This window comes from Pituophis catenifer, unplaced genomic scaffold (assembly GCF_029215685.1).
Source record: "Pituophis catenifer annectens isolate HBS135680 unplaced genomic scaffold, rPitCat1.0.hap2 SCAF_87, whole genome shotgun sequence".
NCBI lineage: Eukaryota > Metazoa > Chordata > Lepidosauria > Squamata > Colubridae > Pituophis > Pituophis catenifer.
This window is the reverse complement of record NW_027256967.1, coordinates 37179-56725: the sequence shown is the minus strand read 5'-3', so window position 1 is coordinate 56725 and position 19547 is coordinate 37179. Positions and strand designations below refer to the sequence as shown.

General features: G+C 42.7%; 1 protein-coding gene across 1 annotated transcript in view; it reads left to right on the top strand.

The window, feature by feature from the left end:
• The window catches only part of LOC139326715 (zinc finger protein 208-like), a 67617-nt gene that overhangs the window by 26026 nt on the left and 22044 nt on the right, over positions 1-19547 (top strand). Inside the window, exon 8 of the mRNA XM_070956566.1 lies at positions 19171-19176. Within this exon, the coding sequence (XP_070812667.1) occupies positions 19171-19176 (6 nt within the window). The remainder of the gene's footprint in view (positions 1-19170; positions 19177-19547) is intronic.

Genomic DNA, 19547 nt, shown 5'->3' with positions numbered 1-19547 from the left:
TGTTAGAGCAACTGGTCTGTAGTCATTCAGTTCCTTGAAGGTGGGCTTCTTCGGCACTGGGATGATAGTAGAGCGTTTGAAGCAAGAAGGAACATAGCACATCTCTAGTGATTCATTGAAGATTCGGGTGAAGATGGCGGCCAATTGGTCAGCACAGACTTTTAGCAAGAAGGAGTTATCTTGTCTGGGCCTGGAGCTTTTCCTGGCTTTTGTCTGTGAAATAGGTCTTGTACTTCCTTTTCTGCGACCACTAGGGGTTGTGAACCCAATGGGATGGGATCATATAGGTTAGTAAAACAATTCCATGAGAAATTCCCTAGCAAGCCAAAGGGGACCCCGTGAGGTGGGGGGGAGAGGTGGTTAGGAACAGCATTATTAACTCCTATCACTTATCTCGTTTCAGGATGTCCTCATCTGCTGAGTGGGGGCAGCCTGTCATCCCTGGAGCCATCTTTAATGGGAGTCTTCAGGGCTATCATAGCGGTGGCTGGGCAAGCTTTGGGAACGGGAAGGAGGAAGTAGAGATAGTGTGGGGTGTGTAATCAGAACATTCTTTTCCTTGGGAGTCAAGGACATCTTGGCAGCACCTGGGGAGGCATTTCTGGAAGTTAACTGAAGTTGGGACAGTGACCGGATTGGGCCATGGGTGCCAATATGTGCTTGGCGGGGAAGGAACTTTGATTTTTACTTTGGGGTGGGGAAAACGCGGGGCTTTCAGATTCGGGTTTTTCCCAGATGTGCCAAAATGATCTCTAATAAATTTGTACTTTGAGGAAGATACCTGCCTCGGAGTGTTGATTGTGTTGGGGGTGTTACTTGGAACCCTGACAGAAGGCACTTTACGAATGCATTGGGGGAGGGGAAAGATATTGGGGCTGATTCATTTAACAGGGTCCACTTAACAAATTCTTGTGGTACAAATGTGATTGGCAGGCTCCATTCCATTTGTGACTCTAGGATTCCCTATATATTGCAATTTCACAAAAATTGAGAAGGAAGTTCACTCGACTTTCTACACTTTGATCTTTTTCCCTAACCTGGTTATCATTTTCATTTCCCTTTCCTTTGGAGGCTACAATGGGCAGGCAAATAAAGATTCTGAAGAGCCATTCCAAGTGACCCAGCGTGAAGACAGAATAAAGAAATGTACAGTAAAAATGGAAAAAGAAAATTATGAGAGAAAGCAGTCAAATAATTGGAATTGGGAGAGTTCATCTTCCACTGATCCTTCAGTGCAAGACCTTCTTGTCCAGCAAAGAAAAATAAGGAAGAAATATATTGGGAAAATGTAAAGCTAAATGTAAAAATCAAAGCTAAATTGCTTGTAAATGAATTGTCTAACGTCCCAGCCTTAGAGTCTTTTCCCCTGTGCAAGTGGGTTTAGGATGAGGAGAAATTTTCCTAATTTTTACTTCAGAGTTATGATACCTTTCCAGTTTGACGATCTGTTAGCTGATAAATATGGATTAGAGGCTTTTGTAAACTTTTAATTAAGATCAGCCAAAATTATTAGTCAGGCTTTTCCCTACTTTTAGTAACATCTCTAACACCCACCCTGGATCACCCCAATGATGCCCTTGAAGTGATGTCCCGGTGCTTGGAGGCCGTGCGGATCTGGATGGGGAGAAACAGACTCAGACTCAACCCATCCAAGACTGAGTGGCTGTGGTTTCCGATGTCCCAATATAATCAGTTGCTGCCATCACTGACTATTGGGGGCGAGTCGTTGGCCCCCATGGATAGGGCTTGCAACTTGGGTGTCCTCCTGGACTCACGGCTGTCCTTAGAAGAGCAAATGACAGCTGTGGCCGGGAGGACTTTTTATCAGGTCCGCCTGATTCGCCAGTTGCATCCCTTTCTGGATCGGGACTCGTTATGTACGGTCACTCATGCCCTCGTCACCTCACGCCTGGACTACTGTAATGCTCTCTACATGGGGCTCCCCTTGAGGAGCACCCGGAGGCTCCAGCTGGTCCAGAATGCGGCCGCACGGGTGGTTATGGGAGCGACATGGTGCTCCCATGTGACTCCCCTCCTGCGCGAGCTGCACTGGTTCCCAGTGGTCTTCCGGGTGCGCTTCAAGATCTTGGTTACCACCTTTAAAGCGCTCCATGGCTTAGGACTAGGGTACTTATGGGACCGCCTTCTGCCACCAGTAGCCTCGCACTGACCAGTACGCTCCCATAGAGAGGGGCTCCTCAGGGTGCCATCGGCCAAACAGTGTTGACTGGTAGCCCCCAGGGGGAGAGCCTTCTCTGTGGGGGCACCCGCCATCTGGAATGAGTTCCCCCCGGAGATACGGAGGATCCCAGATTTACGCACTTTCCGCCACGCCCTCAAAACATTTTTATTTCAGCAGGCTGGTCTGGCTTGACTCTCCCTTTTTAAATTGGCTTTTAAGTTTTATATAAATTGGGTATTTTAAATTCGTCTTGGGCCTAAAGTATTTAATATATTTTAAAATGGTTTTTTAATTTTTGTATGATGTATTTTATCTTGTGGCTGTTCACCCCTCTGAGTCCTTCGGGAGTAGGGCAGTATGTTGCATTTGTTTCCCGGAGGCTGGAGATGAGTGAAAGGAAAACATCCACGGATAGCAGAATCAACAGCAGAATCAACAGCAACTTTATTGAGCATCAGACATAGTTCTAAGTTTCTTAGTTCTCACCTATTATGCGTGTTACTTTATTATTGGTTAACAAATCTCCAAGGCACAATAATTGGTTAGTAATTACATCATTGGTTTTCATGAGAATATGCATGTATTCACACACAATGAAAGATACAATGAAAGCGGCAAACGTTGCAGGTTATACACTGTTTCACCCTGTGTCCTTGTACATGCTAGAAACACTGCTCAAAGATGAGAATTGCTGATGTTTGCAATTTCGTGTAACTGCATTTCCAAAAACCATACAGATGAGCATTGTAATAACCCTACATTTCCTCGCTTTTTATTTTAATGAAGGAAAACGAGATTTATCAAGAACACGCAATTGAATCACATTCAAAGTAGGTTGAGGTGACTTACGAAACATTGCAAAAAATGTAGGAATACATTGCATACAACAACAACAAAGTATAAGTAATGCAATTACAATTACACCATAGAAAAACAATTGTTTTAACCAAGCAATATCAGGTAACCAATTAGTTAGCCAAGCAAAAGGAGAAAATTCTTCATGTACATTATTTTTTATAGAAGCTTGTAAATTAACTAATTCATCTTCAATAGTCTTATTAAGTGAATGGAAATGTACAGCACAAGCACATATTGACCAACCAATGTACAAAATCCACCTTGACAAGCTAACGAATAGTCTATAGCAAAACGTTGTTGAATCAAATCTTGATTTAGTTCTTCAATTTCATTCTGCAAATCACGAATAATTGCAGCAGTAGCATTAATAGATTTCTCCAATCGACATGTTAGTCCCAGAATAGAATGTCTATTTCCTTGAGCCATTATTCCTGGATATGATCCCAAAGTAATAGTTCCAGTTATAGCTCCAGCTAAAGCACGTCCAAAAGTAGACAATGAAGAAAGTTGAGTATCAATAATGACTTCATCAGAACATGTTGGTCCCAAGGCTGCACGTCTCCTTCGAGTTGACAATCTATCAGAAACACCTATTTGTACAGGTAAAGACAAATATCCAATTGCAGCACATTGATAGTTCTGAGGGTGTACATTTGTTGCATATTTATCAAAGAAAAACCACATAGCAGGATCTTTTAATTGCCATCCAGCACAGATTGATCCACTTGATCCCATATCAGAAACTTCAGTAGCTTGAAAAATAGGAAAATCATCAGGATACATATCAGGTATAAGATTATGACCTTGTGATGTTTCATTAATATTACCCCATAACCAATATTTCTGAATATAATAACTATAATTCCCTACTTTGTCTAAAATACATTTAGCTTTCGAGTAATCAGACCATTTATTAAGCCAATTATGATGAGCATAACAACAAAAGCATAAACATCTAGTAAATTGATTAATACGAAGATACTTCCATTTAACTAAATTTAATTCATGTGGAGGAGTAGAAAATAACCAAGAAGAAGAAATATGTTGAAGTTGCAAAACAATAAAATGTGAGATGAGTGAAAGGAAAACATCCACGGATAGCAGAAGAATTAATGAGATTAGGAATAAAAGCAACTTGACCAAGAGACAAAGGAGGTTCATAATATAAAGTTACATTACTACCATGAATCAAAAACATATATTGAGCATGACGAATCCAATGATTAAGACTAAAGGGAAAATCAAGAATTGCCTCAGAGTTAGCAGAAACTAGAGAGAGAAAACAAAAGAAAAAACAACACATAAGAAAGGACTTGTTGAATCGTTGTTGAACTTCAAACTGGTCCCAAGTCAAGAGTGGAGGATGTTGTGACTTGAGAGTTTTCATTCGTTTTTCCATGGTAAGGACGAACACAGCGGCCTGGAATCCACACAGCTTGTTTCGTTTGCAGATCTTCAATTGCAGTGTAACCACGACCCCAGGTTATAAGTTTAGTAGGTCCACGCCAGGCAGGATCAGGAAGTTGACAATAGAGTACTAAAGGTCGTGAAACAGGATCCTGAATATGAAAATGTAAATTGACTGGAATTTCTGAAAAGGAATCTAAAGATGTTAAATAATTCCATGTAAACGGTATACGGTATAGGTCCATGTAAACGGTATACGGTATAGGGCGGTATACAAATTAAAACAAACAAATAAATAAAATAAACAGAGCAATTGAAATCAAATTTTGAATCTTTCGCAAATTGAATGGACCAGATTCAGTTTTTATTAATTTAGTTAATGTAGCTTTGAATGTACGATGAGCTCGCTCAATGATAGTTTGCCCTTGAGAGTTGTAAGGAATTCCATGTATTAATTGAATGTTCCATTGTTGACAAAAAGAAGTAAATTCCTTACTAGTATATGGTGGGCCATTGTCTGTTTTCAATTGAATTGGTCGGCCCATGACAGAAAAAGCAGAAAGACAATGAGACATTGCATCAGAAGTGCGTTCATGTCTGGAGGCAGTGACCCATAAAAAGTGAGAATATGTGTCAATGATTGCATGTAAATAAGTGTATGGCTTAAAAGTAGCAAATTGTGTGACATCCATTTGCCAAATTTGGTTGGCTTTTGTTCCTCGAGGATTTACTCCCATAGGAAAAGGAACAGCAAATAGTTGACAAGAAGTACATCCTCGAACAATATCATGAGCCTGGGAAATAGGAACAGAAAATTGTTTAGCCAAAGATTTAGCATTTTGATGAAAATATGAATGACTAGCAACAGGATCAGAAAAAAGAGTTGCGACATCTTTTAGAGTTTCATCAGCTTGTCGATTTCCTTCTGTCAAAGAATTTTGAAAAGGAGTATGGCTCCTAATGTGCTCAACATATAAAGGAAAGACACGTTCTTCCAAAACATGTTTTAGAGATAAAAATAGACAAAAGATTGACATCAAGAGAAACAGAACAATAAGCATAAGGAAGAGATTGCATTGCAAGAAATACATATTTTGTATCAACAATTAATAGGCTGATCAGAAAATAATCTTAAAGCCAAAATAACAGCTGCCAACTCAGAACGTTAGGCAGATGTCTGAGTGGAAGTTAATTTAGAAAACCATTGTTGACCATCCGTCCAAACCACAACACCACGAGTAGGTGATCCATCTGTGAATACTGTTAAAGCTTCATGAATAGGAGAACGAGTAAAAATAGAAGAAAATGAAAGATTTGATGTATTTGTAATAACTATTCTAGGATCTTTAGGTAAAGAATATTGAATATCACCAAGATATTGAGAAAAAGCAATTTGATATGAGTCAGAAACAGTCATTAAATGTTCATGTTCAAGTTTAGTACGAGTGAAAGCAATACCATCCAAATCATGACCTATTAATTGCAAAGATCTTCGTCGTGCTTTCATGATCAATTCTTCTAAAGCTTGTTGATAAGGAAAAATATTTCTAGGAGGAGAAGCAGACAAATTCAACCATTCATGAATATGAATCACTTTTTCATCTAAAAGAGAATAAAGACAACCAGTAGGTAGTGGTGAAGTAGGAAGAATTGCTAACCATAATTTAGTAGCTATAGAGACAATTCTATCAACATATCTCAGTTTAAGTTTATTTAGAATGTCCTGGAGACATTTCTTTTGCAAAGTGGTAAGAGACACCAGATCCTCAGGATGCTTAGAACCTTTTAACAAGGAAAAGAGAGGTAACATTTCTCCTGTAGAAATTTGAAAATATGGACGAGCCCAATTAATTATACCTAAGAGTTTTTGCCATTGAACCAAGATATATGAAGATTGCACTTTAAGTTCAGGTAAGATAGGAATGGAAGAAGATTGTAAAACTTAAACCCCAAATATGAATAAGGTTCAGTGTGTTGTATTTTTTCAGGAGCTATGTAAAGCCCTCTGCTGGCTACAATGGTAGTTAACGCTTGTAGCACTTGTTCTTCATCAAAATCTGGACCTGCTATTAAAATATCATCCATGTAGTGATAAACTAAAAAAGAAGAAAATTGAGCACGAAAAGGTTGCAAAGCTTGATCCACAAAATATTGACAAATAGTAGGAGAATTGAGCATACCTTGTGGTAGAACAGACCAATGATATCGTTGTGTAGGTTGACTATTATTTAAAACAGGCACAGTGAAAGCAAATTGTTCTTTATCCTGTGACTGTAAAGGAATGGTGAAAAAACAATCTTTCAAATCTACAACTAATAATTTATAAGATTGTGGGATTAAATTTGGATTGGGAAGACCACATTGTAAAGGCCCCATTGGTTGAATGCATTCATTTATTTTTCTAAGATCAGATAAAAAACGCCATTTTCCACTTTTCTTTTTTATAACAAACACAGGAGTGTTCCAGGGACTAGTGGAAGGTTCAATACGGCCAGCAGTCAATTGTTCCTGTACTAAAGAATGAAGAGCAATCAATTTTTCAGAAGATAAAGGCCATTCTCAATCCAAATAGGTGTAGAACAAAGCCATTTAAGAGGAAGTGCCATCATCTAAAATCAAATGAGCATTAAGAAGAGAAAGAAGATCCCTGCCCCAAATATTAGTATGAATATCTAAAATGTAAAGATGTAAAGATACAGACTTACCAGCAGAAGTTGTGATGGCAATGGGATGAGTGCTTTGCCAAGCAGTTGTAGACCCACCAATGCCCCACAAGGAATTAACATCACGTTTAGGCCATTGCACAGGCCACTGTAAAAGGGGGATGATAGTAACATCAGCACCTGTATCTAATAGACCTTGAAAAGGTTGTTTAATAAGATATAAAGTAAGAAGTGGTCTAAAAGAATTAATAGACTGAAGAAGTCCTATAGAATTAAGAGTTGAACCAAATCCAGAATTACCACGTTGTCCAGTACCTGGATTAGGTACCCTATAAGGAAGGAAAAGAAGTTGTGCAACAGAAGATCCTTTAGGAAGATTTTTTTTTTAATTTTTTTTTATTTATATGCCGCCCTTCTCCGGAAACTCAAGGCGGCTTACAATGCGTTAAGCAATAGCCTTCATACTTTTGCATATTTATACAAAGTCAGCTTATTGCCCCCACAAACTGGGTCCTCATTTTACCTACCTCGAAAGGATGGAAGGCTGAGTCAACCTTGAGCCTGGGGAGATTCGAACTAGCAGTAATTGCAGGCAGCTGAATGATAATAACAGGCTATTAGTCTGCTGCGCCACCAGGCTCAAATTGTGGAATATTTACTCAAATTTGCATAAGAATCACTCCAGTGTAATCAGAATCAATAACTCCTGGAACTACAAAACATCCTAATTTATGAGCAGAAGAACGTGGTAAAATAATACCAACTAATCCAGAAGGGAGAGGACCAGTGTATTGAGAAGAAACAAGTTTAACTTCTAAAGGAAATTTAAAATCCAAGTCTTCTTGAGTAATTAAATCGATCCCAGCGCTACATGTTGTGGCTGAGGATGCACAAGAGAGGGAGGAGGAGGAAGGGGGAGAAGATTTACGGGAAAGGCACGCTTTTGTTTCTGGGTGGGTGCCACACCCACTTGCAAGTTTCCCGAACGAAAATGACACTGATTAGCCCAATGAAAACCTTTCTTACAAATAGGACATTTCTTTGTAGGACGATCGCCACCAGTAGATGGCGTTGAACGACAATCTTTCTGGAAATGACCTACTTTTCCACATTTGAAACAATTCCCCACAGGCCTTGTTCCTTTCTGAATTGCAGCAGCTAATAAACGCATGTTATATGATTGAGATCCAATATCCTGGCAAACACGTAACATGTCTGCTAAAGTATATTGATTTGTAGCTTTTAAAGGTCGGAGAGCACGTTTACAGTCTACATTAGCATTTTCAATAGCCAATTGACGCAGTAATTCTGCTGCTGCTTCCTGGTTATCCAATTGTCGATGTAAAGCTTTTGAAAGTCTTTCTACAAAATCAGCATAAGGCTCAGTTGCTCCCTGGAGTATGTTAGAAAAACTAATTTTAGGCTCACCAGCTTGTGGAACTTTTAAAAAAGCTCTAAAGGCACACTCAGAAACTACAGCTAATGTAGCAGGAGGAAGAACAAGCTGTGTAGGAATAGTTGCAAATTGACCTGATCCAAATAACTGTTCTACTGTGTAAGCACCACCACCCCTTAAAGCAGCTGCATGAGAATGATGCAAATATTCACTTTCCCAAACCACATATTGCATCGGAGTTAAAATCATGCGAAACAATTGCTTCCAATCTTGAGGTACCATAGTATACCCGTTCTTAATTCCCTCTAAAAGACCTCTAGTAAAATTTCCAGTAACTCCATAATCAGAAATAGCCTTCTTTAACTCCCGTAAAATTTGAAATGGCAAACCTTCTGGTCCAGCTTGTGGTCTTTGTTGATATTGCACTGGACATACTGATAACAATTCAGCTAACTCTTCCCCAGAAATAGCAACATCTGTCTTACAATTTTCCACCATCTTTTGAAAAGAAGACTTTGGAACAATATTAGGAGAAGACTTTGGTTCAATGTCAGAAGAAGCAGAAGGAGCAGAAGGTATTAATGCAAGCACAGAAGGAATTATTATAGCCTTAGAATCAGGAGACAAAACTTCCTTTTCAGACAGCGGAGGACATATCACATTAGTAGTATGTTGAAGAGAGGGAGGTGTTAAAAGAGAAGAAAGCTTCTCTTCCTTCTGACCAAACATTTCTATAGCATGTCTACATAGATGCCAAGCATGCAAAATATCTACCTCTGGACTTATCTTAGAATGCAAAACTTTGCCAACTTTTTCCCAATCTGACAATTTTAAAGAACCCCTATCAGGATAGAATGAACAAGTTAAGGCAATTTCTCGTACCAGCTGATAAAGAATCTTCTGTGAGACAGACAATTCAGACTTCTTAAGAAGATACACCAAATCATCAACATGCTTCCGTTGCCCTTGAGAAAGCGAAGGTCCCATACTTACAGAAACCTTTAAAGAGATAAGGTTGAGAAGCCCAAAGGCTGACGACGCGTCTCTCCTTGCCGGACGAAGTATGAGTCCCTGTTCTGGGCGCCAAATGTTGTATTTGTTTCCCGGAAGCTGGAAATGAGTGAAAGGAAAACATCCACGGATAGCAGAATCAACAGCAAAATCAACAGCAACTTCATTGAGCATCAGACATACTTTATATAGTTTCTAAGTTTCTTAGTTCTCACCTACTATGCGTGCTACTTTATTATTGGTTAACAAATCTCCAAGGCACAATAATTGGTTAGCAATTACATCATTGGTTTTCATGAGAATATGGATGTATTCACACACAATGAAAGATACAACGAAAGCGGCAAATGTTGCAGGTTATACACTGTTTCACCCTGTGTCCTTGTACAGGCTAGAAACACTGCTCAAAGATGAGAATCGCTGACGTTTGCAATTTCGTGTAACTGCATTTTCCAAAACCATACAGATGAGCATTGTAATAACCCTACAGCAGTATATAAATAAAATAAAATAAAATAAAATAAAATAAAATAAAATAAAATAATAAAATAAAATAAAATAATAAAATAAAATAAAATAAATAAACACTTTTCTGCACAAGTGTGAAGGGTTAGCTGCAATGGCTGAGAAGAGGTGTCTAAGAAACCTCGTAAAGTAGCCCTTGCAAAAATCAAGGAAAGTGACCTGATAGCTTGAGTAGCGGTTAGAGGCGTCCAGAGAAGGCCTGGAGGTAAACAAAGTTTATTATTAGAGAGCTCACCAGCTGGGAACTCTGGGACATGCACTCCAATGACTCTGGAACGCTTCTGGTGGAAAAGAGTACTCAGCCTGGATGAATGGGAAAGGGAGTGACCTTATAGTCATCTGAAGGTCATCTACCGTCTGGAATGAGCTCCCCCCAGAGATACGGAGGATTCCGGATCTGCGCACCTTCCGCCGCGCTGTGAAGACTTTTTTATTCCATCAAGCGGGCTTGGCCTAATCTCCTCCCTCTTTTAATATGTAAATTTTAATCTGTTTTTAAATTATTGGGGTGTTTTAATCTGTCTGGTCCAAAATGATTTAATTTGATTTTATCTGGTTTTAAATTTTGTGTATTTATGTATTTTATTGCTTGGCTGTTCACCGCCCTGAGTCCTTCGGGAGTAGGGCGGTATACAAATCAAATAAACTCAAATAAACTAAACTAAGGCAGCCAAAATATTTGGTCCACGGTGGTTGTGTTTACAGGACAACATTTCCATAGTTAGCCAGAGTCATTTTAACTCACAGGCTATACAGGAGTGATAATATGGTCAGCTGGCCTGTCATTCACACAGTGTACTTAGATTGATCACTGAATCAACTAACCAAACTGTTATGGAATGAAGGGACGAAACAACATTCCTGGTCAGACAGAGACAGAATTTATTTGCAAAGGTTCAGTGCATTTTGATTCTCGCAAAACTGAACAAAGGATGTTCTGATTCCATGGTTTTTATACATTTCTAAGACAAAGGATTCAATGATCTCATACACTTTCCCTATATGGTCACATAAATTTGTTTATTACATTATACTTTACCATCCGTTTCCCCATATATGGTTAATCATTGCTTTCTAGTTTACAACTTTTCCTTAGGTGCTCTCAGTTGCTAATGGGAGAGTTACTACTGTCCTTGGGTAAGTTTATTGGATTAAGTAACTCTTTGTAACATATAGGTCTTTGTATCATTCACAGTGAGGTCACTCAGATGTTTTTCCATATGGCAGTCCTTTCTGTGACATCTAGGTTTCAGAAGATATATTACCACTTAAAGAGGTTTAACTGTTTGTTAATGTAATTTCCAACAAGCACTTTCCTCTCTTATAATAATGTGAATAGAGAGGGTCTCTCAGAGTTCATGTATCCAAGCACGTCTTCCCCTTATAATAATGTGAATAGAAAGGGTCCCCCAGAGCCCATATATCTGACTCTGTATGATTCCTGTTTTATTCACATTATTTCTTTTATCTACATTATTCTTTATTTGCTATTTACCTCAAAACAAGCTAGGTTCCCCTTGTACAACTCACTAAATCCTTCATAAATATCAAGATTGAGACTATATCAAGTTTAAAACATGGTAAGAATGATAGGATTAAGCAAAATGCATGAACGCAGCTTCTGTCAAGGTAAATAGTAGGAAAGGTAAATAGAACCCACCCCTGCTGCAGAGTGCTCCTGGGGGCTGAGGAGGGCAAAAACGCAATGCATGGCGGATTCCGGAGGCCAAAAATGGCCCAGTTTTTCGCAAAAACGCGGGTGTTTTTGCCCTTCCCCGCCACAGGAGCACTCTGCAGGCTCCCAAAGCATCTGCACACCCTGTTGTTGTGAAAAACGGGCCCGTTTTTCACAAAAACGGGATGCAGGGGCGGGGCTTTGGGAGGCCAAAAATGATTATATTCGGTGTATTCTGCTGTGCCACCAAGAGCCTTGGTGTCGCAGCAGATTAAAGTGGTGTTAAGTGACACCAGCTGCCTGCAATTACTGCAAATTTGAATCTCACCAGGCTCAAGGTTGACTCAGCCTTCCATCCTTTCGAGGTAGGTAAAATGAGGACCCAGATTGTGGGGGCAATAAGCTGACTTTGTATAAAAAAAAACACCGCTTGGGGGGGGGCGAAAGCCCTACTAAGCAGGTATATACAAAAGTATGGAGGCTATTGCTTAAACGCATTGTAAGCCGCCCTGAGTCTCCGGAGAAAGGGCGGCATATAAATTGAACCAATAAATATAAGATGCACCAACATTTCCACCCTCTTTGGGGGGGGGGGAGAAGTGTGTCTTATACTCTGAAAAGTATAGTAGTTAATGGAGTATTACTTGGTAGCTACCAAGTAATTGGTTGCATTGTCCGAGTGTGCGACTCGTGTACTTTTCTAAACAATCAGAAAATTCTTTCAAAAAGTGTGGAAAGAGCTTCAGGATGAAAATTTCCTCTCTCACAAAAGTGGGCAAAATGACCCAAAGCCCCTGAAATGCAGGAGCAAAAGATTTTTCAAGCTTTAGGGCCATATTTTGCTTTCCTATGGTGAGCTAAAGACGAGGACAAAGTATACATTGGACCAGTGGTGAAATCCAATTTTTTTTTACTACCGGTTCTGTGGGCGTGGCTTGGTGGGTGTGGTGTGGCTTGGTGGGCGTGGCAGGGGAAGGATATTGCAAAATCTCCATTCCCACCCCACTCTGGGGTCAGCCAGAGGTGATATTTGCCAGTTCTCCGAACCGCTCAACATTTCCACTGCCGATTCTCTGAACTGCTCAAAATTTCCGCTACTGGTTCTCCAGAACCTGCAGAACCTGCTGGATTTCACCCTGGTCCTAAGGCTTGGTTTCACCCAGCCTATATGTGTACTTTTGGTTTTTCTTGTCCATAAAGGGGAAGGGTTTCATCTGAATTCCCCATAAAAATTCACTCAGGATGCACTTTGTCCATATCTCATCTTGAAGAACTTTCTCTGAATCTTGAATTCTCAAGACCCTGCTTTGGCTTTAGAGAGTAACTGAGGCTACTTGGAGGTATTTCTGTGTGCTCAGGGCAGGGGTGAAATGCTCCTGGTTCAGACCGGATCGCCCAATCTGATAGCAATGGAGGCGGGTGGTTCAGAGAACCGGTAGCAAAAATCCCTGCCCCCCCCCATTGTCCAGCTGAGCCACGCAATCATCAGAGGCTTTTTTTTTAATTTTTAAAAGCTTTTTTTCTACAGCCTCTGGCTGAAAAAATGCTTTTTAAAGTAAAAAAAAAGGCTCTAATGATTGCGCGGCTTTGTTGCAGGAAAAGAAACGGGACATGGCCAAGCTCTTCAATGCAGGAAAGAGTTTATTGTGCACGGTTCAAACAAAGGCAAAGGCAAACAAAAGTTTGAACCCCGAGGGGTCCTTCATGACTGTCACTGCGTTCTTTTATTTACCAGCTGAGCTCATCATTTCTGGACTGTCAGACTTTCTGTAGCTTGCCAACTTCTTATCAGTAAGCTACATGTATCCGCATTCTTTCACTTGCTTCACACTCTTTTTTTCCTTTTTGTTCTCTTGCCAGGAGGTGCCGGCTGCTGAGAAAAGCAGCTGGCACGAACTATATTCAAAATGTAACAATTACTTTTTCTTAGTTAGTGAGATGTTTTATTTTCTTTTTACAAATAAAAGAGTTTTATTAGAGAATACTTCTTCGGGTTTTATTTCAGAATATTGCAACTTGGAGAAAGCCAAGGTCCATCCTCTAATTAATCAGGGTGGTTGTCCCAGAGCCAAAAATGGGATTAATCAAAACCCTGACAATGACAAGTATTTATACAATCCAATTGCATATGCATATCAGGGAGCGTTACATTTAACACGTAAGAACTAACCTCCATCAGTTTGCAAGGATCAAAGAGGAGAGGAAATAATAAACACCCACTAACACATTCATGTTCTCTGGTCAGTGTCTCAAGACAAAACATAAGAAGATAAGGGATTGAAAGACACCTCAAGGGTAATAAAGGAAGCAGCATTTGTTATCTGGGGATATACATGACATTTAGGGTACAGTAAACAGTGAGTAACAGGATTTATTTATTATTTATTTATTTATTATTTAAATTTCTATACCGCCCTTCTCCAAAATAGGACTCAGGGCGGTGAACAGCCAGAGTAAAAAACAATACATACAAAATTTAAAAGCAATTTAAAATAATTAGATATTATTGGCCGTAAATTAAAACAACCCAATTTAAAATCAATTTAAAATTAACTCAAGCCAGCCCAGCTAGTTGAAATAAATGGGTTTTCAGGGCCCGACGAAAAATCCGGAGGTCTGTTATTGTACGTATCTCTGGGGGGAGGTTGTTCCAGAGGGTGGGCGCCGCCACAGAGAAGGCTCTCCCCCTGGGAGTCGTCAGCCGACATTGTCTGGCGGACGGCACCCTGAGGAGGCCCACTCTGTGCGAGCGTACTGGCTGGTGGGAGGCTATTGGTGGCAGAAGGCGGTCTCGTAAATACCCCGGCCCTAAGCCATGGAGCGCTTTAAAGGTGGTCACCAACACCTTGAAGTGCACCCGGAAGACCACCGGGAGCCAGTGCAGCTCGCGCAGGACAGGTGTTACATGGGAGCGCCTCGTCGCCCCCATAATCCCCCACGCGGCCGCATTCTGGACCAGCTGGAGCCTCCGGGTGCACCCCAGGGGGAGCCCCATGTAGAGAGCGTTGCAGTAGTCCAGGCGGAAGTGATGAGTGCCTGAGTGACTGTGCGTAGGGAGTCCCGATCTAGAAAGGGGCGTAACTGGCGTATCAGGCGAACCTGATAAAAAGCCCCCCTGGTCACGGCCGTCAAATGATCTTCTAACGACAGCCGTGCGTCCAGGAGGACGCCCAAGTTACGAGCCCTCTCCGTAGGGGCGAGTGATTCGCCCCCAATAGCCAGCGATGACGTCAGCTGGCTATATTGGGACGCCGGAAGCCACAGCCACTCGGTCTTGGAGGGGTTGAGTCAGAGCCTGTTTCTCCCCATCCAGGCCCGCACGGCCTCCTGGCACTGGGACATCACTTCAAGGGCATCGTTGGGGTGGCCTGGGGTGGAGATGTACAGCTGGGTGTCATCAGCGTACTGATGGAACGCCACCCCGAAGCCACGGATGATCTCACCCAGCGGCTTTACATAAATGTTGAACAGAAGGGGCGAGAGGACCGACCCTTGTGGCATCCCACAAGCAAGGTGCCTCAGGGTCGACCGCTGCCCCCCTGTCAACACAGATTGCGACCGGTCAGAGAGGTAGGAGGAGAACCACCACAGAACGGTGCCCCCCACCCCCAACCCCGCCAACCGGTGCAACATGATACCATGGTCAATGGTATCAAAAGCCGCTGAGAGGTCTAACAGGACCAGGATAGAGGAGCAACCCCTATCCCGAGCCCTCCAGAGATCATCCACCAATGCGACCAATGCCGTTTCCGTGCTGTGCCCAGGCCGGAAACCGGACTGGAGCGGGTCTAGATAGACAGCTTCATCCAGGTACCGGGGAAGCTGTTGCGCCACCACACTCTCAACAACCTTCGCAACAAAGCGAAGGTTGGAGACTGGACGATAGTTAGCCAAAACAGCCGGATCTAGAGAGGGCTTCTTGAGGAGGGGCCTCACAACCGCTTCTTTCAAAGCGGCCGGCAGGACCCCCTCATTCAAAGAAGCGTTAACAATCTTCTGGAGCCAGCCTCGTGTCACCTCCCGGGAAGCCAGTACCAACCAGGAGGGGCACGGGTCCAATAAACATGTGGTTGCGTTCAGCCATCCCAGGACCCTGTCCATGTCCTCGGGAGCCACAGGATCGAACTCCCCCCAGGTAACACTCTCAAGACCTGCCTCAGTCATCCCGTCCGGACATACCCAGTCAGAAGCCAGCCCTTCCCGAATCTGAGCGATTTTGTCATACAGATACTGCACAAAGTCCTCAGCTCGGCCCTGCAAGGGGTCATCCCGCACTTCCAGATGGAGGAGGGAGCGGGTCACCCTAAACAGGGCGGCCAGGCGATTATCTGATGACACGATAAGAGCGGCAAAATAGCTAGATTTCGCCGCTTTTATCGCCACTAGGTAGGTCTTAATATGAGACCTCACTAGTGTTCGGTCGGATTCGGAGCGGCTGGTCCTCCAACTACTCTCCAGGCGTCTTTTCCGGCGCTTCATCTCCCTAAGCTCCTCGGAGAACCAAGGAGCTAGGTGAGTTCGGTGCCGGGTCAGAGGCCACAAAGGCACGACACGGTCCAAGGCCCCGGCAGCCGCACTATCCCAGGCGGCCACCAGGTCTTCAGCCGAGTCATGAGCCAGAGTCTCAGGAAATGGCCCAAGCTCCATCTGGAACCTATCAGGGTCCATCAGGCGCCTGGGGCGGAACCACCTGGTCGGTCCCGCCTCCCTGCGGCGAGGTGCAGCGGTTAGAAAGTCCAGTTGAAGGAGCGAGTGGTCAGACCATGACAAGGGTTCGATGGCTATATCCCCTATATCAAGGCCACTCAACCACTGACCAGAGACAAAAACTAAGTCCAGAGTGTGTCCCCCTGTGTGAGTGGCGTCATGAATTAACTGAGTAAGGTCCATGGCCGTCATGGAAGCCATGAACTCTCGAGCCACCTCAGACGTTTCACCGATAGATGGCAGGTTGAAATCCCCCATAATAACAAGTCTGGGGGTGTCCACCGCCACCTCGGCTATAACGTTAAGCAGCTCGGGCAGGGCCGTTGCCACATGGCAGGGAGCCAGGTACGTGACCAACAAGCCCATCTGTACTCCACGACCCCACTTTACAAAGAGGGACTCACATCCGGCTATCTGTGGAACAGTGGTCTCCCTTGGATCCAGACCTTCCTTTATAATAACCGCCACCCCCCCCGCCCCTGCCCTGAGCCCTCGGCTGATGAAATGCACGGAAGCCTGGTGGGCATATATCCACGAGGGGAACTCCCCCCTCCTGGCCCAACCAGGTCTCCGTAATGCCCGCTAGGTCCGCCTCCCCCTCCTGAATAAGATCATGAATGAGGGGGGCTTTATTAACAATGGACCTGGCATTGCATAACATCAGCCGGAGGCTCTGGCCCTGAGAATCTGGACAGCCTGGGGAACGAGAAAAGCATTGGGGACCAGAGTGCGCAATCGCTCTAAGATAGCGAGTGCGCATTCCCCGAACATGATGTGGTCCCCAGCTTCCGCCATATCTGCCCCTCCCACTCACTCTGCTGATGGAACAGCCCTCTTCAAATCGAACTCCAACCCCCTCCCCGACCTCCAGTTCTACGTCCCTAATGTCGCAGCCCTTTGCTAAGGCTGGTCTTGAACCCGGTGGATTTCCCCCAGAACCCACCCTAATCCCCCCCGAACCCCTTAAAATTTTTGTTAAAAACCCACTAAAAAAACCACTTAAAAAACCCCTCAAACTCTTCTTTGCTGCATGCCATCTCTCAGGGCTCCAACGCCCGTCATCAAGATAGGCCCTCGATAACGAAGAGGGCCAAACCTGTGAGAGGGGGGAATCTCGCAGGGCACGAAGGTCATTCACCGAGTACATCTGGACATCAAGGGGAGGTGATAATCCATGGCCAATAGCCAGGGGACAATTTGATGTTATCACAGTCAAGAGGCCAGGCTTCAATGGAATTCCAATGGGACACATAGGACCTCATTGCCCTCTCACGGCAATGGCAGGAGTAAGAATGCTGTTTCGGACCGGTGAAGGGTGACCCAGCCCCCCTCTCACGGCGGCTGGTCAACCACGATCGTCCAGAGAACCGGAGGTGAGACAGCAGCCGTAGACCCACTCCACCAAGACTTGAATCCCCAGATGTAAACCTCCATTCAATGGAGGGAAAGAATGGGATCAGGTCAGTCCACATAGTCCGGGGCAGGCTCAACGGTGGAGATCATAGCCGTCAAAAAACTACAGGGAGGTCAGGATGACACCTAGTCCAGGAGATGATGATGGGAGGGAAAAGAGGAGAGCCAAGGCAACAAACACCAGAGGGGGGAAAAACCCTCAGTCATGGTCCAGCTCTCCCCCATCCCTCCAGATCTTCCATTATAATCATGCTGCTCATCTCGCCCAGCCTTCATAGATCAACATGAGGCCTCTGGGACAACCAAGGGCCAAACAACACCCCACGATCACCCATTTGCATTTGTTTTGGGTCATTTTACCCTTTTACCCATTTTACCATTTTACCCTTTTACAGATAAGTACCTCCGTCAAATACCTTCGTCAATCCAGCAACCTTTTATCGGCACGGAAGAGGAACTTCAGCCTTGGCCAAAGTTTTAGGACATTAATATTCGAAGTTTAGCCAATATCAGAATTTGGTCTGCCTCAGCTTAGCTGGGATCATCAGAGGCTTTTAAAAGTATTTTTTTTACAAAAATGGCTTTAAAAGAAAAAAAAAAGTTAGCCATGCCCACTCAGTCATATTACACCACCCCCCACCAGGCCACACCCACAGAACCTGTAGTAACAAATTTTACATTTCACCACTGGTCTCAAGAGTCACCCGAGTAGTGCAAATGTGTGTGGAGTATGTTTTCTGCCCTGTGTCCCTTCACTACTGAAGATAGGCACAGGTTTTTGGGAATGAGTCTGTGTTATCTGCATCAACATACCCCGCCTCCCCAAAAAAAATTACTACAAGACGGAACCATGAGCAATAGCTGGAATTAATCAGGGAGAAAACCAATCTAGGACTAAGGAAGATTTCCTGACTGAGATGAGATGGAAATAAGGTAAATAAGAGAAGATAAAAGGTGAATAAAAGAAATAATCATTCCAAGTCAGGTATATTTTCTGGGCCAAAAAGTTTAATTTGATTTTATCGGGTTTTTAAATTTTGTGTATTTATGTATTTTATTGTTGGCTGTTCACCGCCCTGAGTCCTTCGGGAGTAGGGCGGTATACAAATCAAATAAATAAATAAATAAATAAATAAATAAATAAATAAATAAATAAATAAATAAATAAATAAATAAATATAAAGTCAGATCAAATCCTATGAACTCTAAGCAACCTTTGAATGAACTCATCTATTCACTTAAGGATACATGCTGGCTAAAGGCAGCTGGACTGCCTTATTAGTAAAATATATCTTCTGATGAGGCTCAACTGTCATCCAGCAGAAAAGTTAAGAGTGGAGTTTGGTGAATAGAACTAAGCAATTAGTTCATGGATGTCCCCCTAATCACTTGACCTATGGCCCTGTGTCCAACTCTCTGATTCTATACATCTTCTTAACAGAATCAAATGTGAACATCTGGACGGATACAGGGGATGAAAAAGGTTATTTATTGTTTAAAAGTATAGTCATAATTTCTGCACTTAAACATTACAGCACTTAAAGAACAGTTGTAAAACATAAAGTGATGGGTTAGTTAAAGTTGTAATGGTTTAATCATGGAGTAGTGAAAATGTGTAGCCAAAATAATTGTATTAAGTAGTAGGTAATGGTTTGATAATTAGTAAAGTGTAATGTAAGTGAAATGTATTTTTAATGTAACCATATATGG